General features: G+C 42.4%; 1 protein-coding gene across 5 annotated transcripts in view; it reads right to left on the bottom strand.

Annotated features, from left to right (window-relative positions):
• Positions 1–1,183: 1,183 nt before the first annotated feature.
• Positions 1,184–25,276, bottom strand: part of RCAN2 (regulator of calcineurin 2) — an 85,599-nt gene continuing 61,506 nt past the window's right edge. For 3 of the 5 annotated variants that reach the window (XM_065681802.1, XM_065681805.1, XM_065681806.1), the window contains 3 exons: positions 17,781–17,954; positions 14,872–15,043; positions 1,184–7,641 (listed from right to left, as the gene is read on the bottom strand). In XM_065681802.1, coding sequence (XP_065537874.1) covers positions 7,481–7,641; positions 14,872–15,043; positions 17,781–17,954 — 507 coding nt within the window. In that variant the 3' untranslated portion in view covers positions 1,184–7,480. Of the gene's footprint in view, positions 7,642–13,566; positions 14,286–14,871; positions 15,044–17,780; positions 17,955–25,276 lie in introns of those variants that run through there. The other 2 variants (XM_065681803.1, XM_065681807.1) reach the window with 2 other exon arrangements.

Genomic DNA, 25,276 nt, shown 5'->3' with positions numbered 1-25,276 from the left:
TCCTCCCCTTCACCCCAGCTCATAGAACTATAGCAGGGGACAAGGCTCTTCTAATTGTTTTCTTTCTATCTTTACTTTTTCCCCTTCATTACTGTTGTTCTGTTACAGATACAAGATGGAGACTAGTACAAAACTGGAAATACATATTGCTGGTATGATTGGTAGAAGCTGTGTGGATGTGGCTTGTGTACACAGGAAACTGGACTAGACCACATCTGTAGATAGCTCATCATATGATTCCTGACCCACACCAGCAGCTTGGGAGAAGGGGGTAAGCAGGGAAAACCAATTATAAATTTCTCTCTCATGAGACCCACCCCCTGCAGTCCTGCATCCAGCTCTGGGGCCCCCAACACAACAGGGATGTGGAGCTGTTGGAGCCACTCCAGATGAGGCCATGAAGATGCTCAGAGGGCTGGAGCACCTCTGCTGTGGAGACAGGCTGAGAGAGCTGGGCTTGTTCAGCCTGCAGAAGAGAAGGCTCCTTAAGGGGAGACCTTAGAGCAGCTTCCAGTGCCTAAAAGGGCTGACAAGAAACCTGGAGGGACTTCTGACATGGGCCTGCAGGGACAGGACAAGGGGGAATGGCTTTAAACTGAAAGAAGGTATATTTAGATTATACCTTAGGAAGTTCTTCCCTGTGAGGGTGGTGAGGCCCTGGCACAGGGTGCCCAGAGAAGCTGTGGCTGCCCCATCCCTGGCAGTGTTCAAGGCCAGGCTGAATGGGGCTTGGAGCAACCTGGTCTAGTGGAAGGTGTCCCTGCCCGTGGCAGGGGGGTTGGAACTGGGTGAGCTTTAAGGACCCTTTCAACCCAAACCATTCTGTGATTCCGTGGTTCCATGAAAACTGCACCTCTGTGTGCTGAAATCTCAGTCTAGATTCCCTTCAACAGCAGGGTGCTATGTCACACTAATAGTTAATGTTATTAGCTAGGAAATACAGTACTCACATTTACCATTCAGCTTTAATTTTGGCCTCTCGTCACTGATCCCGAGGCCTGGGGAACTTCAGCAGTGACCTGCACGCATCTGCAGTGGCTGGAGTTAGTCACTAGAGGGTAGAGGTGTATATGGATTTAAGGCACTGCTCTAAATAGCTGGAAATGATAATATTTGCCTTGGAAGTAGGAAATGGTTCAGCTGCTTAAAACATGTAAAATGAAAACAAAGCATGATCAAGGAGTTTGTTAATTCCACCAAAATGTTTAATACCATAATAGATTTTCATTGAAATACAGGGCTAATGTGAATATTTGTACAAAATATGTGGTTAAAAATAGTATTGATTTATAATATATACAGATATGTCACATCTGTGTCAGAAATGCAGACACTTGAACGAAAACATGAGTAATGGTTTTAAATCTACAACAACATACATGAAATATTTCTGCAGCTACCCACAGCAGGACAACTTGCCAAACTGACACTTAAGGATCCAACAGTCATTACAGATGGCGTTTCTTTCAGAAGTTTCTGAACAAGAACTTTGCTCTACAATGGATTCAAAACATTTACCTTCATTAACCAGATAGTGAACACACCTGTGTGGCACTAATGTAGACACAACTTTCTTGTACTAGTTAAATGATCAATTACAACAATTTGTTAAAACAAGGCTGATTTTACGGTGTAGAGAAGTTTAATCCTCCTTGGTGGATGCTCAGATGAGTGAGGAAGCCCCAGCTCAGGGACAGCAGATGGGCCCTTCTTAAAAAATTCTTCTTTGTAAAACCAAGTTTCATGAATTTACCTCCTGAAGTCTATCTTTAAGGTTGTAAATATCTTTGTTTTCCATTAACTTTGAGGCTGCTCACACTTCCCAGCCTTCCCAGCCTTACTCCAGCAAGAATCTCACTGACAAGTGTCCCTGATTCTAAGCTTTGTAGCTACTGCATCGGTACACAGTCCTCTAGTAAGATGACTGTTGGTGTAGCCCCAGAATCTCTGTGTAGTGACTGAACAAACTGACAAAGGGGAGAGACGAATCAAGGCCATTTTTTAATACTTTCTGAGCATCTCTGCAGTGGAGGCATTCAGGGTTCTTGCCCTTCCTTTGGGAGCGCTGCTGCCGTTCTACCTCAGTGCAAACTTCCCTCCAAGCCAAAGCAAATATACTCAACACTTCAAACAGACATGTGGGAAAGAGCTTTTACAACGCTTCCTCCCTTGTAATTTTAACCCTGAATGCTGCAGTCTACTTGTATTTTTTAAGAAAAGAGCACAGCTCATGTTAGGAAGAAAATCTCCTTTTAGGAGAAGCCTGGAATACGTGAAAGCTGCTGTGCTCCCCCCAGACAATGTGCTAAACCAGGAAAAACAGTGTTCTGTTTTGGGGTGGGTTTTTTAGGGTAGCATACCTAGTTCTTTGAGAGCATTGCATGAGGATGAGAATAAATGAGGGGCTGACTGGGGCTTTAATCTGTACCTGGGTTTACTTTTTGGTAAGACAGAACTAGTATTTTTTAGGGAGAGGGGAATTAAAGAAATGCAAAGGTCTTAAATTCATATTGGTACACAAGATCGAGTCAAATGTCTCAATGTTGAGTGGTAAAATGCTTACCACTAAAGAAGAAACAGAAATAAACTCAGTAAGGGTTCTTTAGAGGATGTGATCTGAAAGCACTGTAACTGTAGTCAGGATATCCACAACAACCTACTGAGGCACTGAAGCTCACTTCCAAGTGCACAGTCCAGTGCCAAGCAAGAGGGAAGAGCCACGACTGGCAGGCAGGCAATGCAGCATTTCAGGGAGCAGGGGAACAGCCTTCCTGTAGTTAGAACGTTCATTTGTTGCTCAAAAGTGAAAAATAAATTGGGCCTCCTATAGCACATTTTGCTTCTGAAGAACACTGTGAGAAGACAACTATTGGGGTTTTTTAATCAAAATATAGAGGCTAGGGTCTGCCTCTTCAAAAGGAAGCAGGGAGCTCAGAGCTTACATTTCTAACAAGACTTCTAAGCAGATCTAACTTTCAGAATCACGAACAATCATCCTGTGAGAAACAGTATCTTTTAGGCCAGGCACCCAGACAAAAACAATCATTTTCCCAAATGCATATCCGAGTGATGAAATACAAGAATTTCACAAGATGGTTAACCAGCAAATTCATCTCCTTGTTTGCAATCCACTGCAAGGTCCAGTACAAACTGACACAAGAGACTACAAACAATTACTTTTAATTTGTGTAATACTTAATGTTAACAGAACTTTTTCCCCAGCCTGGATGGCAGCTGGTTGCCATCCATGTTCCTCACTCAAGCTCTTGTGCCCACCGCATTTACCAGTTACTATAACAGCACAGTAAGAGCCACATCAGCTGCCAGGGATGTGCTTTTGCCCAGCAGAGATTGTGCTCTGTTCTTTTTTTTGCATACACCAAGCCAAATCCACAGCAGACCACTGCAAGCTCACATCACTCTCTGAAACAGCACAGTTTAAAACAGAACATGGCATATCCTGCCAGCGAGAGGGCTGCTTCCCCCCTAATTGCTACTGAAACAGAGTTTGGCCTAGATCACACATTTAAGCATTTTCAGTTCTACCAGTTAGGAGAGCAGTGGTAGGTACCACACTAGTCAGTTATTAATACTTTAAGTCTTTTAAATGATGCTTTTCAAAATGCCAACGCAAGCAGAACACAAAAATATTGTTTGCCATATTTATTCATTTAAACTAAGCTCTTATACAAGTGTAAAAGTGATTAATTAGCCAATAGCTTTGCAGTAGTCCTATAAAATATGACTAAATAGAGTATTTCAAAAGTATGTACAATAGAATGGAAATGCTCACATAAACCATCACAGTGCTCAGACATGCCACTGTCATCAGGTCTTGCAAGATGGTTTAGTCTGTCACTCTGTACAGTCTTTTTGAAGAAAACTTTTTTACTGTTACTAAATAGGAAGGACCAGGGGAAAAGACCAAAATACGAATAAACCCCTCCACCCCCACCCGATTTCAGATCAATTAAATGTTAAACAATTTAGGCATGGGGCACATTTTCACACTATAAAGCACCTTGCAATAACTATGCCTGTAATCTTGTTACAGTTGAGGAAGGGATGCTCTTGCCATGTTTTCTTGCTGAAAACAAAGTGTGCTTGAGGGTGTATGGGCATGTTAGGAAGGGGGGAGTTTGTACTACCTCGTCTTCATTACAAAAATCAAGGCCACAGAAATTCTTTCTTCTTCTGATCCAAAAGCACAGATTCAAAGATACCCTTTTGCCATGCACTGTAAATGTTTTCATGCTTTTAACTGTACTTAGGAAGTCATTAAAATTTTTATCTTGTATCTGAAGAGGTGAGAAAGGACAAGCAGGCAGCAGGCAACAGAAATAGCAACTGTACTCCCTGATTCCCTGCCTTCATTTCCAAGCAGCCGCAGCCATGTCCACCCAATAGCAGGCCCCAGGGCACTGCTGCCAGCTGCTCCCACAGGCTCCTGATTCAGAAATGACATTAGAAGGATGTCCCCTACATCAGTGTTCAATGGCAGATGTAATGTAACAGAGATTCCATTCTTCCAACACTGTGGACACCCTGTGAAAAGAGTATGCCAGCGGGACTGAGCCTGTAGGTGCTACATGAAAGAAAATGCCCACTGAAGTAAGCAGGGGCTCTGCCTGTGCATTACTGAATTAAACAGGACAGCCTCTCCTCCAGATGGTCAGTGTGTTTTGAAAGAAGCCTTTCTTCTGTGATGGCAAGAACATGCCTCTAGCAAAATACCAGGTTGCCTCAAGAGGTAAGTGTCACAAAAGCTGCTACTTTTATGATAGGGACGTTATTCCATAATACCTGAAACATTTTTCTGTGCTGACCATTATTTTATCACAAAAATGTGATCTATAAGCTTTGACCATAGTAGCGACAGGCTTCTTTGAGTTTTCAGGTTTGTAGTTGTGTTTGTATTGTACACTTCACCCAATAAGCCGTGTTCCACTCCTTCCTGGGCAGTACTGTGGAGTTTTACAAAGACAATGAGGAGTCATTACACGGGACTTATTTTTAAATCTGTCTGAAAATGCACATCTAAGATCCAATGCTTTAATTTGCAGTATAGCTTTGAATCATTTGAGGCCAGAGTCTATATTCCAGAACCGAGTCTCTTTGAAGTTCAAGTTCATGGATACAAGGATAAGATTTGGCTTCCAATGCTTTTTGCATGTAAAGAACTCCAGAGTACCAGCTCTGATTGGAGATGATCTCTGATCACTTACAGCACTTGAGGATGGGGCCAGTAATTTCTTGTATACAGAGAATCTCAACAAAAAAATCTTATGTGTTTAAATTTTACTGTCCCTGTTTTAAGTGTTCTAAACCCCATGGACCTCAGCACTGTGTATGTTCTCAAAAAGGACAGTGGTGTTACTCCTGAAACCTTGCAGGTGGCCTCTGATGGTGTTTTCAAGAGGAACACCAGGTTATAGTCCCAGGGCAGCAAGTGCCAATTTATTTATTGAAACCAATTGCAAATGCATCACTGAGAAAGTAACTGAAGTGAAACCTCTAAGGAGTTACTTTAAGACAAGTTTACACATGTCATGGGGATAGTAAAGCCTCATTTTTTGCTCAGTCTCTGCAGTAAGAATTTGCTTCTGTTAGTGTAACACACGCACAACAAGGTCCATAATGCAGTAACAAGTATCGCATTGTAGATATATGCTAAGGAAAGCACTACATCTCAACAGGAATAGTAGGGGCTGTGGTGGTCAGAGAATAAAGTCTATGAGGATGGTGAATACTCAGGAAGGTCTTAGAATATTCTCACCATGCATGCTGAGAATGGCATCTCCACTCTTCACTGACAGAGCAACCTGCTTTTCTTCCTGGGAGTACTGTGGAGCAGATGGATGCTCCAGCAAGGGGGAGCTTCACTGTGCTGAAGCCCGTAGCCTCACTGCTAATTAAAGGTGGAATGGAACCCTTCCTCAGAGACCAGGTCATTAGTTTTTAGGACAAAAGTCTTGATTACAGAATGTGAGCTGACTTTCCAGATCCTAGAGCGAGCTTCCAGGATTCATTCAAACAGTGGAACCTCACTGTGCCATTATAGTCACTTTTGGGAGTACAGCTGCAGTTAAATTAGCTTTAAAATCCCACTGTATCTTACACATATGCTCAGTTTTCTGCAGTATTAATTTCAGTGGAACTACTCATGTGCATAAATTAAGCGCATGCTTAAATATATGCAAAATCTGAGCTCAAATGTCTAGAAAATATGTTCTCAAAATGACAAGTGCGCATAATAAAAGTAGTCATCATGGAAGGTCTGTCAGGCAGGGAATCCGGTATCTGCCAGCCATGATGAAAACACAGGACAGTTCTTGTAACCCAGTATACACTGCAAGTGAAAGAAACATGCAGGAGGGAGTGAAAAAAGGGGATTCAGTTGCATGCAGTCTAATTTCAAGTGTGTAATTATGGTCCTGTTTTCTTTGGCCTAAAAAAAAAAGAGAAAAAAGAAATCAACAAACACCAACAAACCTCTCCTCACCTCCACAAACCCAAACTGCATACAGCTCAAAAAGGGCTTTAAAGCACACAAGTGGGGAAGTAAGAGATCTGAGTATCAGAGATGTGGAAGTAATTATTAACAGTTTCAGGGCTACTCAACACACCACTAGGAAAGCATTCAGCCTGTATCATTACTAGAACTTACAGCTATGACAGCCATCAGTTAACTTCTCTTTCTTCCTCAATCTCAGGGAGAAGTACCACCCATATCTTTATGGAAGACAGAACAACAATCCCTGTTGATATTTTGGCTCGCTCCTCTTTAAGAGAAGGACACTGGACCCTCCAGCAAGCTGCTGTCTCTCCCCTCAGCCCAGAGAGCTCTATCTCACATCCCTGCCACCATTAAGGACTAGTGAGCTCTGCTGGTGGGAGAGGGTGTTTCTCTGCTGCTCCTAAAAATGCTGCAAAGGTAGTGTTCCTTACAGAAAACTCCAGGGGGGCAAAAAGGCCACCAAGCTGCTAATAGATTAAAAGCAACACACATTCCCCCCTTAACAAAAGAATTAAAAGGAGAAAGAAAAGACTAAGGTCTGCAGAGGAGCTGGGAGGGTCAGAGAAGCTGGCTGCTCAATGAAGGGCAGTAGCAAGTATTCTGGGAGTTTGAATATCAAGCCTGGTTATCAGCCTAATTGCCAAACTGAACAATCTTTCTGGTAGTGGTGTTTCAGCATGCAAATTAGAGCTGCAAAAGAATCCTCAGACCGAAACCCTCCCTTGTCTCTTCAGCCTTGTTTTGTCCTTTCCAGAAAAACCTATCAGTTGGTGTGTGATATGGTTACATATACAAAGATCTTTTTCCTAGCCCTTTGATTACATAGGCTTGATTACTGTGAAGGGGTTTCAATGAGTAGTGTCCTGGAACTCAAAACGCGATGGCTGCCTTTCAAAAAAAACAAAGCAAACAAAAACCGAGAGCTGTGCTGGAGGAGAGAAGTGCTGCTTCTGCCGGAGAGGCTCAGTTAGATACAGGAGGTGGCAGACCAGGGCGTCGAGTTTGAATGATTTTTGGCTTTGGAGAATTCTTTGGGTCCTCGTCTTCTTCCATGTCGCTGTCGCAGACATGCACTACCACACTGGGAGTGGACTCTGTTCCTGCATGCAGCTCATACTTCTCTCCTGGAAGCAGAGGAAAACAGTTAGATCAAAAGACAACAACAGTCCACATAGTAGCACAGGCCATGGCACTCTTGGACTGCAGAATACTCCTGCGCCTGGATGCGGCAGATGAACTCGTGCTGCTCCTAAATGTAGGTGAGGGCAAGCATAACTAGACTGCATCAGCTGCCACAACTGATGGATGCCTTGGGTGGGGCATGATCATTGGTCTACAAGGCATAATAAAATGCCCTGATGTCTATACCCTGATTGGTGTTTTGCACCAATGTCAGTGGCCCATGGCATCAGTTCATGGAAGGTCATGCTTAAGAAGAGGGACTAGAGTCCAACCCCTCACACATCTGGTCTTGAAGTCATGTCACACATGTTGGGTTGGGGCTGTCTTTTTCTATTGTTGGCTCCAGTCCCATTTAAAGCCCCTAGATTCTGCAACTTGTCACCTCCAGAGAGACATCAACACTTGGTCCAATTGCTTCAGAAATACAAAAGTACACATATCTGCTTTAGATGGATTTTGAAGTCCAAAACTTTTTAGCCGCGGCTGTAACAAATTCTGTCTCTGCAAAGGAGGTTACAGAGTACAGGCTATAAATGCTCACTAGCAGGCGAAGCAGTTAAACAGTACATTAGGTTTCCTAACTACATACATTTCCTATTTAAGTCTGCACACAGTACACCTGCAAGGAAGGTAAGGGTGGTTTAGGTGGTTACCTGCAGGAGTCCACAAAGGAAAATCCGGATCAGACATAGGACTTTCAGTCCTGCATTCAGTCTGTTGGCACTGCATTGTGTTTTGGACTGTACACAGGATCTGAGTAGGTATTGGTTATTAGATTGCAAGGAATTAATTTAACACTGTAAGGAAAATGTCCTAATGGTGACATGTCTGACAGCATGACTTGGTCTTTCAGAACTGACAAACACCCATTCACTGCACTAAAAACTAGAAACCATTTCAGATAATGCCCTGTCCCCCTTGTCATCACTCTTATCTCCCAAGACCCACAAGTTACATTAAAAAAGGCTTACAGTGACTATATGCACACCTCATAGCTTGAATTTTTTCCATAAGACTGCTCCAGAACCACTGCTTTTTGCCTGCAAAATACTCTGAAATGAGGCAGGTGAGGTCCCAATATACTGAGCTGGCCTGAATTTGTGGTGCAGCAGCTCCTAAATGCCTGCATCACGGGCAGAGCCTGGCAGCGCTAGGTGTTGCACTATGAAAGTGAAATGGCTGCTCTAGCCCAAAGCACTTGTAGTTTGCTGGTGTTGTTAATTTGGGTTTCTATTTATTAGCAACTTTATGGCAGAATGATTCCTGTGAAGAAGAGCTTGCAGGTTTGTCCCCTCATTAGCACACGCAGCTCTGGGACTGTGCTCACATGCTGTTTGTGCTGACAAATTCTTGGTGCAGATATGACCAGGCAGCTTATGATTAGAGGACATGCTGCATTTTTGCCTAAAAAATAGGAGGCAAACTAGTGAATAATAGCTGGAAGTCAGGCATCTTGCTGTGAGAAATATTTTACTGCTGTGATACCATTAATGTTGACATTTAACTGCTCTATTTTTGGCTACCTCTCCTCTGAATCCAAATTGAGCAAAGGTCTTGCTGATAGGCTGAAATATAAAAAGAGGAATAGCTTGGTTGTGCTGCATTGAGAAATTATACGGTTTTTCTTTGCCTGTTTTCCCTGCGGGCTTCAGCTAATTTCTCAGCTCTGGGCTGACGTAAATGCTGCCAACTAGCACTGAAGGCTACATTGGTCACTGTCAGCTACAAGCAGCTCTGCAGTGCTGCGCGCACGCAGCGCCGAGCCTTTGCTCATACACCAGCACTGAGAAGTAAATCAGATTCGCTGCCCTCTTAAAAGGTAATAATCCCAGTTCAAATGCCACATTCTTTTACTGTTCAAATCCTTCCCAGAAGGGCTCTTTCCGCTGAAAAAGAGCAGTGGAAATAAGTACAGACACAAGGAAAAATATTCAGATGCCTCTGGCACAAGTAACTGCAATAGCAATTAATGTCACTTTGCAACTCAAAATGCAGTGCTCCCATAAATTAGGGGTTTAAGTCACACAGTTATTTCTGAGCATAAATGAGCTGCAGACTCAATTCTGTACTCACAATTATTCATGCCTGCAGAACTGTGGCTCAAACTGCAGAACACATTTTTATGGCTGAGCTAGGAACAGTAACTAAGGGACTGCTATACCGCTGTACCTTGTTCCTAAAGGGAACCATTGTTTGGGGAAAAATAATAGGGTAATAAGTACAAAATAAAAGTCCATTAGGTACAGGCAGATTACATCTTCCTTCTGCTTTTCGCTATGTTTTTTTCTTTCCTCTTAATGCCTTCAGCATAAAGAAAGAACTAATTCCACAGCAGTTAAACTACTGGAATAATGGTTGAATTGTTGCAACTGAGATACAGTTACAAGCCATCGGCTGTCCCAAGCTAAGAGTAGCAGGTCGAGTTAGTATAGATAAGATTATTTAAATAATCACGTAAGCTGAGGTAACAGTGGAAACTCACATAAATTTACTCAGAAAAATATCACCCAATTTATGCTCAAACATTTTAACTCTGCCTTTGGATTACAAGGCAGAGAAGAACTAAGCTGCAGCACCTCCACCATAGAGGCTTGTCAGAAAATGCTCCTCACAAACCCCTGAAAATAGCAGTGATGTTCCTTTCTGTATTTGATAAGAAAAAAACCCCAGGAATTTGAAGTTTCACCATTCAGCAGTGCGCCTAAGCTGCTTTGTGTTACTTGGCACTACCTTTTGTGGCCACACTAACCACAAGCCAAGCTACAGCCTCAAGTGACACAACAGAGATGACCACGAGAACAGCACAAAAGCAGCGTAAGGTATTTCAGAATTAGAAATAATGGCATGTGATTTTCTATCCCTTTCTGGATCAGTACTGTGACCTTTCCTTGATGGTGCATCTCTCATCTAATGAGGCGCTTGTGTCCAGCAAAAAGGATGTTCATATATTTAATTAATAATGAAGAAATGGTAATGATACTGTGCAGTTACCTCATCCCTGGTTCTGACTCATGATCAAAGGTTAATGGGTTCAGAGCTGTCCATTCCATCTTAACTGTGTCACCGCCATTATAAAAAGACCTTCCACTTATAGTCTCTTAACCCAAGTGCTTTACAAATAATATGGTGCAAATAATGTTGGTCCTTTGTGTGGGTGCATGTTTATGCCAAGGAGAACCCATCCTGTGTAAAACCTCTGCTGCACGGATCTGCCATACGCAAAATAGAGGAGTTGCTTTCTGGAAGCCCATTGCTGATATTGCGGAAGGGCACCCTCCTCTCCTGGCCAGAAGAAGGCAGAGGGAAAGCTTTCTACACCCAGCAGCTCTCCTGCACCCTGCCCCTGGCAAGGGGAGGGAAGTGCAGAAGCAGCCACAGAACAAAGGGGAGAGGAAGGACAGAGATGGAAAATGTTATCTATCACCCATCTTCCTGCCCCTCCAGCCCCTTTAATCCTCTCTGGAAGCCATACGAGGTATTCAGCATTTCCTTTGAATCAGTGAGAACAAACAGGAGGATTTGACAACAGCTAGGCATGGAAAACTTGCCATGCGATACACAGTTTGAAATCCGTGTGTGTAGCATTTTCTGGGTAGGGTCCTGCTCTTCCCTGTTTTCTCCTTCCCCATGCAAGGGTGAACCAAACCCAGGGGCAAGAGCTATGCATCCTCCTCAAGGAAGCCAGCAGGACCATGGCAGGAACAGCCACATCTTAATTGCTCTAAGACAACAATGAAGCCCTGACCCAACCCCTCTTCTGACCACTGATCATTCGCAGACCCAGCAGCCAAGTGACACAGCCTGCTGCAGGGTCTCCTCTGCGTACCCACAGATACCACTGTGGACACAAGAGCCATCACGTGCAATACTTTGGAATGGTGCTTTCATAGTGTGAAAAAATGTGCTTTGCATGACCTGGAGTGTAGCCTGAGGGCATTTAGAAGGTGCAAAGCCTGCTGGAATGCTGATGACAGACTGGGAAACATGGAGAGAACTGAAACTGGTACAAACTTGTCTGTAGGGGCTACTGGAGATGGTGCCCAGCCCGCACTGGTTTTCAAACATGCCTGAAATCATGAGGACAAGTGCTAACTGGCAGAGGGCAAAATCACACTGGGGAGCACATGGAGCGGGTGAGTGCTCAGGACCCTGACCCACAGTGTGTGTTACTGTATAGTGTGTGTTACTGTACAGTGCAGAAGAAATTGGGGTGACAGGTTTGAAAGAGGCAGTGGGGGTAGAAGGGAAGAAATATGCAGGTTAGGAAGTGGATAGGGAGAAAGTAGGACTGCTTTCCAGAAAAGGAGGGGTTTATTCTAGTGCCATGAGGATGGTTCATAAACTGCTGCCCAAACAAATGGCAGAGCAAACATAGCTGCCTTTTCTTTGCTAGGAGCAGCTCTGCTGTTTATGCATAGCCTGGACCTGGAGATTGCCCCTGTATCCCCCTTAAAGACATTTCTCATATGAAATTATTTCCTGTATTCCTCAGCAGGATGAAACTAAGACCTTATAAAACATTACGGAAAAGACATGAGGGCTTAGACTAGGCAACAGCTTGGTAGGTTGCAAGCATTCCTGTAGGAAAGACTTAGGTGACAGCCAGACCAGGCAGAGACACAACCTGGGCCTGGTAGGCAAACAGACAAACTACCACCCCAGTTAGTGCAATGCTTTTGTACCTTTGACAAGCTAGTGGAAGTTCTCTTGACAGTGGAAGTGTTTTTCATCAGAGGGATTAACATCATGCTTCTTTATTTGCACTATATTGGAAAAATCCTAGGCTGGTGGTCAGAACCAGGCACAGGCACAGTTCCTGGCTCTGACTGGTCTACAGCATTCTGTTCATGCCTCTATTTGCAGAGTGACAATATACATCTATCAACCAGAAACTTTATTAAGTATGGCATGATCCTCCCTAAGAAGTAAATGCGCCCTCACTGATCTTAATTTAATGTTGAAGGACCACAAGCCAGCTTCCCTTTGTGCACAGCAGAAAGAAATCTTTTCCATTAGACCTCTGAGATGCCAGACAGCCACTGCTGTAAGCCACAAGGAAAAAGACAACACGTAGCAAATCTGTTAACTAGCCACCAGCCTATTCACTTTAGTCCAAAGCCAATGTCCCAGCCTTTGTGCCCAGGATAGAGAGGAGATAAACCTGTATTCATGGAAGGGGAAAGTAGCATGGGTCTGTGTCCAAGTGGTGTATCTCACATTACCAGCAAAGTAGGTCAGTAAAACCCATCTTATATTGAGGAGATAGAAAGAAACTGTTCACTATTTACATGCTTAAATGAGTTTTCCTGGTACTCGGATATCATCACATGATAAAGACATAGAAGTCAGGCTCCAACATCCAGAGTCAGTGAGCATTTTTTCATAGCTGTTAACCATAGTTACACGTTTTAATTGTGTTTCTTGAATGAAAATAAAAGATCTAACATAGCTGAGGCCAACAGTTGATGTACAGCACTGTGTTTTACTTATTTCCTACTGAGAAATGAGGTTTGGTGGATTTGTTTTCAATGGAATGCTAAACATAGTAAATGCACAACTGAGAACTGCAACACTATTTTAAACCCGGCACTGCAGTTAACTAAAATTGATCCCTCTAACAAGTGCTAAAAATAGAAAGACGAGAGCACGCCATGACTTTTCATATTGCTCCCTGCAGGCTCCTTAACTACGGGTGAATATGACCTTCACGCAAAGCTGTCCCAGAGCGTGGGACAATGAGTGATATTTCACATTCCACTGCTCCAGAACAGGAATTGATTTATTACCCAGCCAGCTCGGGAATTCGTTTACGTGTTTCCATTATAACAATGTCGCATCAAAGGAAAAAAAACCCAAAAAACAAAAAGGAGGCTTTTGTTTTTCTTTTATTCAGCAGTTTAGAAGCAAAGTATCAATTCTGGAAATAATAATACGCAATACAGTATGAAGTGTTATGCCTGACAGCCTTTTTCTATGAGCTGTCCTGCTGAAGGGGAATAAGCTGCAGGAACCTCTGATGTTCTCCTGATAATGTATTTTCCCCCTGTGAGAGATCCCATGTCAAAAAGATGTGAGATAATCCTGCACCTCAGCTCTGGGTTACTCTGGTCCAGCTACACAAAGGCCCCAGTGATAAGATGTTTGCAGTTGGAAGCTACTCTCAGAACAAGCAAGCAGCATGTTTGGTTCAACTGCGGAGAAAACAATTCCCTCATCCCACTAGAATTTTAAAACTAAACTGATAAATTTTCATTAGCTCAGCCACCCCCCAGCTGTTATTAGATTGTATCTGAAGTGTTTTATTTCAGTATGAAAGTAATTTAATAAGCTATTTTTCCTTGTGGTTTATGAATGTAAATTAGACCAGTTTCTAAATGATACTGCTTAGACCTGAAACTGGAACCTTTTCCATTCTAAAAATTTTAAAAGATGGTGCTTAAACAGCTTTGAAAGAAAACTGCTGGTAAAGATGCCTTAAAACAAAAATAATCTTCTCCTAGGAAAAGTTTTGGTTTCATCAGATGAGCATTTTCTAAGGGAAAGCCTTGTTTTGAAAATCCCAGCTAGCTTCACTTCCTGGCATTAGCTGAAGATGGAAAGAGAGAAGAAAGCCTATCAGCATTACCTACTGACACGTATCTTATGTTCACAGAGGTTACAGCTTACCAACCATTCCGCCTCCACACAGTTTACAACAGAAAAGGGGCAGTCCTAGGAGAGCAACCCTGCCAGGATTGGGGAATGGCAGTTCTCTCCACTCCGGTGGAAATGCAGTGATGCCTAAACATTACATAAGGTATTCTGCACCTTAGAACGCAGTACTGAGCAGATGTGATTTAAAGCAAAAACTCAAGTTTATGGACAAACATTTGTCCAGTCCACACCTAAACCATCAGTTGCCTCATCTAAGCACAGACCCAAGCATAATAAAATGTGTAAGCAGGCTTTGATCTGATATTCAGTCAGACATCACTCATGAGCTGCAAATAGAATTCTGTATGTATATATGGTAAAATTCATCCTTAAGCGAAGAACCAGTTGACATGCATCAACTTAAATCCAAAGCTTTAATGCCACTTACAGGCTTGATGCCGACTTCCTTACAATTATTATCTACGCTGCTATTTCTTGTCTCCTTTTTCTGACACATTTTCACAGAACCACATGCTTACCTGGTCCTAGCTTAGAAACTGCATAAAGGAGGTCGTAGTTGATGACAGGTGTTGCATCATCTATTGGTTGCCACCCTACAGGTGGGGAGGCTGGAGGCGAGATGAGAAACTGTTTTGCAGGCTGTGGTGGTGCCAAATGAAGCTTGTCTCCATCTGTCTCAGAGGTCTGAATCTTTAAAGAATAACAAATACATTGTTTAGTAAAGGACAGAATCATACAATAGCTTGGGTTGGAAGGGACCTTTAATGGTCACCTCATCCAACCCCCCATGCAGGGACACCTTCCACTAGACCAAGTTGCTCAGAGCCTTGTCCAACCTGACCTTGACTGTTTTCAAGGATGGAGAATCTACCACGTCTCCCTGCATAACCTGTGCCAGTATCTCACCACTCTCATTGTAAACAATTTCTTCCTCACATATAGCCTCAATCTCCCCTGTGTCAGTTTAAAGCCATTTATCCATTGTCCTGTCCCTACAGGCCCTTGTAAAAAGCACGTCTCCAGATTTCTTGTCAGCCCCTTTAGGCACTGGAGCTGCTCTAAGGTCTCCCCTTAAGGAGCCTTCTCTTCTCCAGGCTGAACAAGCCCAGCTCATTCAACCTGTCTCCATAGCAGGGGTGCTCCAGCCCTCTGAGCATCTTTGTCACCACCTCTGGCCTTTCTCCAACAGCTCCAGCTCTTTATGCTGGGGCCCCCAGAGCTGAACACAATACTCCAAGTGGGGTCTCACGAGAGCAGAGTAGAGTGGGAGAATCCCCTCCCTCAACCTGCTGGTCACACTGCTGGTGATGCAGCCCAGGGTACAGTTGGTTTTTCCAGGCTGCGAGGGCATATTGCTAGCTCATGTCCAGCTTTACATCCACACAGGATGGGTAAACGAAGCGATTACTCAAATCATACACTTCTAATGCCAAATGCCACCCAGGCAGGGTTTCAGTGTCAGTCTCAACAGAGAAGGTCTGGAGATGAATTCCATTTCAGTGCTACAGATGGTTCCTCTACAGTAAATGCACTGTGGGGGGTTATTATATGAACAAAGCTACAACGTTTGTGTCTATTGTATATGTTCTGTGAGGATAAATGCAAAGCTTTGGTAAGGGTAAATGAGGGTAAATGCAAAGCTGCTAGTTCAGAGATTTTTGAGGCTGAAAAGTTATTGTTGTGATCTACTGGTCTAAATACCTACATAAAACCAGACATTAGACAAGAAACCAGTAACTCCTGCACCAAGGCCTTATAAGTAACTTCAGAAAGATTTCTGAAGATCTGATTTCTTTAGCTGAAGTGCTAAAGGAATCTATCACATTTCTTAGTCATTTGCAACTAGTTGTTCTCATTTCATTTCCATCTTAAATTATATAGTTTAGTTACTGCTCTTTTCTGGTGTATTAAGGAAGGTTCCACATACTTGAGCAAGTTTACAACCACCTTGAGCCCAAAAGCAGTAACCTGCATTTGCATGACAGCAAGCTTGAGACAGCAGCCTGCCATACCAGAACAGGCTTTGCAAAGAGCCAGTTTGGTTCTCTCAACTCCGTGTTCCCCAGAAATTCTAGCTCTTGAAGTGCTTATGCAGACTGGCTCAGGCCCATGTAAAGACACACTGCTCCAAACACTGTGCTGCTTCCACATATCCATTCCCTGGACACAACTAACAGGCTCTTTTAAGACTGCATATACTGGAGAGCATAGTGCAGATACCTAAATGGCTTTGCAGGAAATCAACTTAGATATGGAGACTGATCACTGTTATGCACATTCTTCGTTTTCTTGTGCTACCCAAGTTTTCAATTAACCTCTTGGTAGTGCAGTTGGAGTGAAATGATGCTCAGATCTGCTTAACAGCACGTTTTGAAACCTTTCAGAAAAAAAAAAAAAAAATCAGAGCCAGATCTAGAGATGAAGGCATCTAAAATAGGACTGAGGCAGCTTTTCAACACCTAAAGCCAACTGTAAAGTCTTCTGGACTCATCTAACCTGTTAAACACACTGTTTTGTTTTGTTTCTTTCACCAGTGCAGTTTTCCATCCTCCTGAGGTCCTGCTTCTGCCTAGCTTAAATCAGCTCTTACTCTGACCAGGCTGCAGAAGCTCAAAATTCAACCGCCTCTTGCCTGACTGACACCTTCCAATAAGCCTGATCTTAACCCCGGAGCTCTGAAGGACTGATCTAGCAGCTCAAAGCACACTTATGTCGCTTATGAGCACCAGTGAGTATCCCATAAGCCACAGTGGCCACAGCAATTCATTAAAATACATCCAGAAGAGGTGGTGGTCGGGTTCTCAGCGTCCCTCACCTTTCTGTACCGTGGATGAGGCCTAGTACTCACCCAGGCTGTGGGAGATCTGGGTTCTCTATTCCTTGGCCATGGAGAATCAAATCCTCAACTGACCCTTCCAACAGAAGGATTTAATCACCTACGCCCCAGGCTGGGGGTATGGCTTTTCCTGTACTTTCTTCCTTTTACTGATACTTACTAAATTCCTTTTAGAAAATTCACGCATGTATTCAGTAAGAATAAAACAAAAAGGGGGGGGAGGAAGCCTGACTACAGCTCAGGGATACAGTCAAATAAGTCATTCAGCCCTACTTTTTTTTAAGAACTTATGATACTTCACATTACCACTCTTTTATGGTGTAGAGAGTTACTCAGAAATTACCCAATGTTGTAAAATCAGTTCTAAGCCATGTAACCTCTGTGTATTGAATAAGCAGCTTGGGTCCTGAGTGGTCCTTTAAATTTACTGCATGCCCACTGGTCAGGTACAGCTCAGGCAACATAAGGACATTTGAGAAACCTTTTAGCAGAGAGACTGGACATGGGAGAAACCTTTATTACTTTTATACAGTGTTACTGCTCAATACTTCTATAAAAGCACTAACAGAAACAGACACCAGATTTCATTACCTGTGCAAAATACAACTTTAACTTCTTCCCTCTGAACTGTGTTTCATGCAGCTCTATTCTGGCACGAGCAGCTGATTTGGGACTACTAAAGTTTATCCGCACACGCCTGAAGCTTTTGAACAGCTGGAATGTCACGCAGTCATCGTAGGCACGGAACAAGCCTTCAAATTTCTCCTGCAGATGGAAAACAAAGAATGCTGAGCATCTACTTTGTGCTCCGTCACATCAGTCTGTGTCAAAGGATCATCTGAAACTTGACAACTGTTTAACCAAGGGGTTTCAGCCTGTGGCCTTTGGGGGTGAGTGTCCACAGACTAACGAAGGCTCTGTGAAAAGAAACTAAGGAAAGGACTGGTCTGGAAGTGCTCTGCAAAATGTTTGGGGGAAGATTCTTCAAATTGAGAACCCAGAAGCTATTGAACTCATAACAGTTGAGCGAAACTGCAACAGTGGCTTCTGGAATGAAGCTGAAAAGGGTGCATGACTGAAAACACCAGACAACTGTGGTCTCATCTGTACAAAAGCAAGCATTGTGCTGAATCACAATGGAGTAAGCAGACAAAGTCAGGTTCATTGTAACTGAGGGCTACATTCACATCAACACAGCAGGGTTATTTGCTATTGCATGTTACGGTTTTTTGATGCTTCTGTCATTTAAATACTTAGCACAGATACACTCATTTCTTGAGATTTCCTGTAGCTGCATGGAAACCAGTTAGGGAGCTGAAAACGGTCACCTGACCCAAAGACAAATTTCAGGCTTCAAAATGTTTAGCTGTAGAACCACTTTCAAAAGCAGATGACACAAATGTGAATATTTTAATACTGTGACGGAAAGGTCTGAGGTGTTCCACATCTATGGACCTAGAGATCAACAGAAATTCAAGGTTCATTAGCAGCCTTGGAGGATCAGACTTTCTCGGCAATTTCTCTGTAAATATGCAAACACAGAGGACTAGTTCCAAATCATCAAATAAAACCAAAGTCTTTACATCAGTTCTGACACACTTGCACAGGTCTTTTCATTCATAAACATAGGTTCATAAAGTGTTAAGACTGAAAGGGAGCAGTTACTATTTAGTCAAGCCTTTGTGTCTACTCAGACTTTTGACTGCCATCCAGTGAGTCTCACATAAAAGTTCTAGCATTTTAACTACTGTAACCAAGACTTAAAGTCTTTGAAGATGGAGAATCAGACTGAGCAAAGCTCTTTCTTTTAAGGGTTCTTTATCCTGAAAACTAAGTGTTTGAGATGATTTGCCACACCATTTCATACACTGAGCGCTGTTATGTCACCTGTTTGTACAATTCCAACAACCTGATGTTTTCTTTGATACATCTGCAAATAAGCTTTAAAATATAACTTATTTTCTTCTCACCCAGGATAGTTTATTTTCTCTTTGAGTGGATAAGTTGCTAAGGCTGCATAAGATGAAATAGAAAATGCAATGTATGTAATCTCAAGACTTCAGTTCTCATCTGTTGATCGTACAAAGCAAGACGAAGAATCCAGAACTTCTTAGAAAAATCACAGAATAGTTTGGGTTAGAAGGAACCTTAAAGCTTATCTAATTCCAACCCCCTGCCATGGGCAGGGACACCTTCACTAGACCAGGTTGCTCAAAGCCCCATCCAACCTGGCCTTGAACACTGCCAGGGATGGGGCAGCCACAGCTTCCCTGGGCACCCTGTGCCAGCACCTCAGCACCCTCACAGGGAAGAACTTCTGTCTTTCAAAGGAACCTCCCTGTGGTCTATTAAGCTTTCATGATTTTCATTTCACCTGACCTCACTCACCCCTTCCTCTCACCACAGGACATACTTCAGAGGAATAAACAAAAAAGAGGAGAAAAAAGAGAGGAGAGAGCTCAGTGGTTGGTCAAGGGGAATAGCGGCAAGCAGTAATCCCACAAACAGAAGTCACATACACTAAACAGCAAAATGAACATTTCCTAGTCATGAACATTTCGTAGCCCTTTGTAGTAGCTCTCAGTTTCCCTACAAGTCAACAATAAAATCATTCATCACATAAAAAAAATCACCAACCATGGAAGGAACCATGCACAGACTTGTCTGGCAACTGGGAAGTAAGTATTTATTATGACTTACTGTTTATTAGGAAACAGATTCTCCCTCTATTGAAACAGTGGTATTTTCTTGTCTTTTGTGCCTGCCCTCTTTGTGACACTCCAGAATACAGATCTTGGTGAGGGTCATAATGCCGAAGAAGGGAAGACGTGATTTCAAACTTGGGCCCAAGAACAGTGAGCACAAGGAATGTTTTGGGCACATTTCTGGACAGTAATGAGACACACTTCCATTAGGCACCAAAAGGGAGAGATGGGAGTATCTCTAAATAAAGCTGATTAAATACTGGACACCAAACGTAATACAGGGAGAACATTAAAGTGCTATGAACTTTATTCTGCTTACTTTTCAATTTGATACTGGCACAGCTTTAGAGATTCAGCTTTGATTAATGCTCCAAAAAATGTCATGGGGAGGAGGGACATCAAGGCCTCTATTTGATACTAATGCAGGGCAGTCTGTCCACAGTGGGGACCCACCAACTGCACTGACTGAAACTGCAGCTCCCATTGAAAAAAATCATACATCTGATTTTTTGTCCATTTTCAGCTGATAATAATAATGACCTCAGCAGAGGTCATTAATCATCAACTGCAATTAACGGTCCTCAGCTGCATTTAGAGCCATCCCAACTCCTCCTAGCTTGGTATTAATTCCCAGGAAATGCCTTATGCCTTAATTGCTATTGCCTGTGATTTCTAATATGTGCTGAATGTACTTATCCGGATAAAAGTCTTTCAGACTAACTCCAACCTATAAGAAAATGTATCATACGCACTTTAAACACCTAAGAAAAGTCTCTCCCTTTCAAGTTTTGTGGATAAATTATTCAAGACTCATAATCCTCTCGATTCAGGACTTTTAGGATACAGTATTCTTTAAATATTCTTTAAATACTTCTAGAAAATGTGTCTCTGAACTTCCAGAATACTTAGAAAACTCTCGAAAATAAAGCAAAGTCCGAAGCTCAGCAGCAGCGTTGCCACTCTTAAACAGTGCAGGAAGTCATGAGTTAGGCATTTATTTCTGGGATTTTGGACTGTCTTCATCCATCCCAAGTGTGTCTCTGTAAGACCTGATTTGCTTTGGCAAATGCGAGTAGTTTTCAGTTGACCAGTTCTGCAGAAATTTTCTCTTCTCTCTCATAGGCTCCGAGCCATCTCGTCATCTTGCTATTCCTTTGCTAACACCAGGCACCTTTCCCCAGTTCTTCCCTGTCACCTTACGTCAGCTCTCATCACCCATCATTCACCACCTCTAGCAGTTTCTAAAGTTCTTTTATTTTTTCATTAACAAAATTAGCGCAAAGTGCGCACACACTAATTGAGGCTGCTGGTTACTCAAGCTTGATTGTTATCATTTATGACAGCCAATGCAAAGGACACACAGAGCACCATCCATGGAAGAAATGAGCACTGGTGTGATAGACATGAGCTAAAAGCCTCAGAGTAAAAGGGCAAAGCTATGCGCTCCTGTACTAAAAACTATTGGTGCTACTAAAGGGGAGCTCACCTGGGATCCAAGATCCTGTCAGTCACATGATAAAAGTCATCAGTGAAATGCGGCCATAAGGAGGCAAACAAAATATTGAATGTATGTGGAAAAGTATTTCCAGTAAAGCAAGGAGGCTATTGACAACATTGTATAGAGCACTATTACATGTTATTAAAAATGCAGGTTTTGTTGCCTGTATCCAAAGTAGATTAAGCCAAACAGGAATAGATTCAGATAAAGGCTACAGGGAACGAAAGACTTACTGAATAAGAAATGAAAAATGCTTGGCTTATTTGCAAAACAAAACAAAGCCTGAGAGGAGATGGGACAATCATCAGTAGTTTACCAGAACTGTACAGAATAAAGACAAAGTATACTGTGCAGCGTACAGACTAGGAGACTATGTCAGCATGAATCAAGTGGAAACAATTGACATAAATAGGTGCAGCTCAGAAGTTAAAGAAGGTTTCAAACATCAGAGTATTGATCCAGAAACAAACTTCCAATTGCAGCAGGGGTGGAAAATGATTTTTTATAAAGATTGAATTTAGTTAGTTGATGGGAGGGACTATGACAAAGTATCCCCACAACAAGCATTGTAAAACATGACTGCCTGAATTAGCAAGTGAATTGGGTTCTGACACAGCAAGTTCCTGTGATGTATTTCCAAACAAATCTTTCATGAATAGCTCCACTGGTATTGTGTTAATTCAGGACAAAAGCCAAGGCCTAATTCAATTCAATGGAAGTCTTTCCATAGACATCAGTAGGCTTGGATTAGAGCCCTCTAACTCAGAACACAAATTACATTTTATTATTCAGTGTGTTTACACTCATTATCACCCTTGTTACACATTTGATTTAGGAGATGGCTGTGATTTAAACCTTTCCTAGAGTTTTGCAATCAAGGCTGTGTGGAGACCTCATAGCAGCCTTCCAGGATCTGAAGGGGGACTATAAGGGTGCTGGGGAGGGACTCTTCATTAGGGACTGTAGTGATAGGACAAGGGGTAATGGGTTAAAACTTAAACAGGGGAAGTTTAGATTGGATATAAGGAGGAAGTTCTTTACTGTAAGGGTGGTGAGGCACTGGAATGGGTTGCCCAAGGAAGTTGTGAATGCTCCATCCCTGGCGGTGTTGAAGGCCAGAGCCTTGTGTGGGATGGTTTAGTGTGAGGTGTCCCTGCCCATGGCAGGGGGGTTGGAACTAGATGATCTTAAGGTCCTTTCCAACCCTAACTATTCTGTGATTCTACGATTCTAAATACAGCATTTTTCCCATTTTAGTTTTTCCTGTTCATTTATATGAAGATAATACAAGGAACTAAAGGTATACAATAGAGAAACAGAGTCATATTTACAGTTATAGAATCATAGAATAGTTAGGGTTGGAAAGGACCTTAAGATCATCTAGTTCCGAGCCCCCTGCCTTGGGCAGGGATACCACACACTAGACCATGAAACATGTTTTTCTTGAAATTAGCTCTGTACCACATAAGAATTTGCCTTTAAGAAATAACCTCGTATCTCAGAGTGGAATGTTGTCTGTTTCCACATAGCCAGGCTGGTGAAATAGTGTAGATCCCTCATGCAGCACAAGAAGAAAGATGGAGCTTGATAAAATGTTTGGAGGCCAAGCACTAAAGAGTCTAATAACAAAAGCAGTCCACGAACAGCTCAGTAAGGAAGACACACATACCAGTTAATTCTAGAGGGGATAAAGGAGTTACTAAAGCAGTGCACATTAAAAAAAAACAAAACAAAACAAACAAACTAGAGAAACCGAGAAAACCTCAGCTGGAAGTAATTTCAGGACTGGGATGCATCAGTGCTACATGCAGGGTATTGTAATAACCTGGTCTGGGTATTGCGTATAGCTTTTCTCTTCCAGGATTAAGGAAGATGGAGGCAAGCTGGAAAAGCAATGGAAGAAGACTGCCAGGATGATTAGAGAAGTGCTGAGCGTATCATGGGAGGTAAAAGTAAGTGATCTTCCTTGGGAAACAGTAAGTAAGGTACGAAGTGTTTCCTGCTACATCTGAGTATAACGAAAGCAGTAGATGAAGTACAGGGAAATGGATTATCTGATTACAGTAACCAACAGCGCTGGTATGAAACAAAGACTTCCTATTCAAACGTTCAGGCTCCAACTGAGGTTATTTAGCATTAAACCTGTAAAATTTCAAGATGCCATTGGCCCAGGAGTAGCAAAAAGGGTAACTACATTCGTGAAAGGGGCAGGAAGGGAAGATTACAGGACAGCAGTATGCATTTCTGTAGCTCTGAAATAAAAAATTAAAAGGGCTCTGATTTGTAATCAGAACTGGGTTCACGTCAAGTGCTTTTAACAAGTCTTTCATGAGCCACAGAAACCAAGCAAACAGCTTGATATAATTCGTATGTGAAAATACCTTAAATGGCAAGACCTCCTGCAAGTAGCCAGTATAAACAACAGCTTAATCAACGATCAAATTCACTGCTTCTAAAAAGGTGAAATAGGAAACTTTGGAAGCACATATAGAAAACACTATTGATTTGCAGTTAACATTCCAGGAGTGCTGAAAAGGGAGGAAATACTTTAAATGGATTACGATGGTGATCAATAAAGAGCTCCCATGGTCTTGTCCTTATGCCTTTATGAAATGGCAGGAAAATAAATTACAGATTTATCATCCAGGGATACTAAGGCACAGGTCTCCAGGTCCTAGCTTTTTATTTTGCCTTTCACTGAAGGTAGCTGTAGCCAAGAATGTGACATCTTCCTACTCCCTTCCTTGCCAGTGGGATAGGATAGTATTTGAAGAAAATACTCAGAATGAATACTACCATCCGAACACTGGTTTGAAGGAAGTTTCTTCTGTTATCAACGGGGACGTCTCATACAATCCCATAGGTGGAAACAACAACAAAAAATGCAGTAGCAAACTGTGTCCTTCCATCTCTCTGTCATTCACCAGGGTACATTTTAAGATGGTAACATTTCTACAAGTGAGAAATTTTGAAAGGGAGAAAAAAAAGTGTTTTTCACCTTGGTACTTGGTGCAAAGTTCTGCTCATCTCTTCCTGAAGCTGGATTAGAGCATTGAGATAGGGGTGAAAAGAGCTTGGGTTTATTTATTTGAATTATGCATAGCACTTCCAAAATTGCACAATAGTCTCAGTACACAAACAAATCAACCCAGATTCGCTACCCTGATCCATGCCATTTGTTGTTCCGTGCTTGGCTTTCTGTTAGTTTTAAGGGGTGAAGGGTCAGGTAAATTATGAGCCAAAGATTAAATGAAACAGTATAAGCCAAAATAAATTTTGAGGTTGAACTTTGAGAGGAACAGATTAAAAAATACATTAAATCTTGCTGCCTTTGGTTATATCATGACCGATTTGCTTGCATTATTGCAATCCTGTGAATGTTAATGGGGGTCCTAATACCTTTTAGTTTTACTATGTAAAGAATACACATTTTGTATTCCAGAGGTGATGCCAACTGACCTGATTGCTCTGCTCTTTGCAGTGAACCAACCCTACACAGAAACACAGTGACTACAAAGTGTGCCTATGCACAGCCCAGCCTCATGGCTCACACATGCTCTCACGTTACATGGGCTGCTTTGGAGGCATCTGCACAGAACTTTTAGATCCCGAAGGCTGCAATCAAGGTTTTGCACCATCATTTTGTGCCAAAATCATTCTAACAGCAGAAATATTTGATGTAACGTTTACTGCTTACAGATATGGTGTCTTGCTCGAGAGACTTTGAGAAAGTATAACAGACATTGCACTGGGGTGTAGACATTTGTAATTCATCATCTCACAAAAACTTATGACAAAAATAGATAGGAAACAGGAAGAAGCTTAATAAGTTTTACCTCACACCAGGACTGAGGCAGTAAGAGCCATCCCTCCCTACCAGTCCT

The sequence above is a fragment of the Lathamus discolor genome, chromosome 5, assembly GCF_037157495.1.
Source record: "Lathamus discolor isolate bLatDis1 chromosome 5, bLatDis1.hap1, whole genome shotgun sequence".
Classification (NCBI taxonomy): Eukaryota; Metazoa; Chordata; class Aves; order Psittaciformes; family Psittacidae; genus Lathamus; species Lathamus discolor.
Note: the sequence above shows the minus strand (reverse complement) of the source record. Positions and strands in the feature narration are given on the sequence as shown.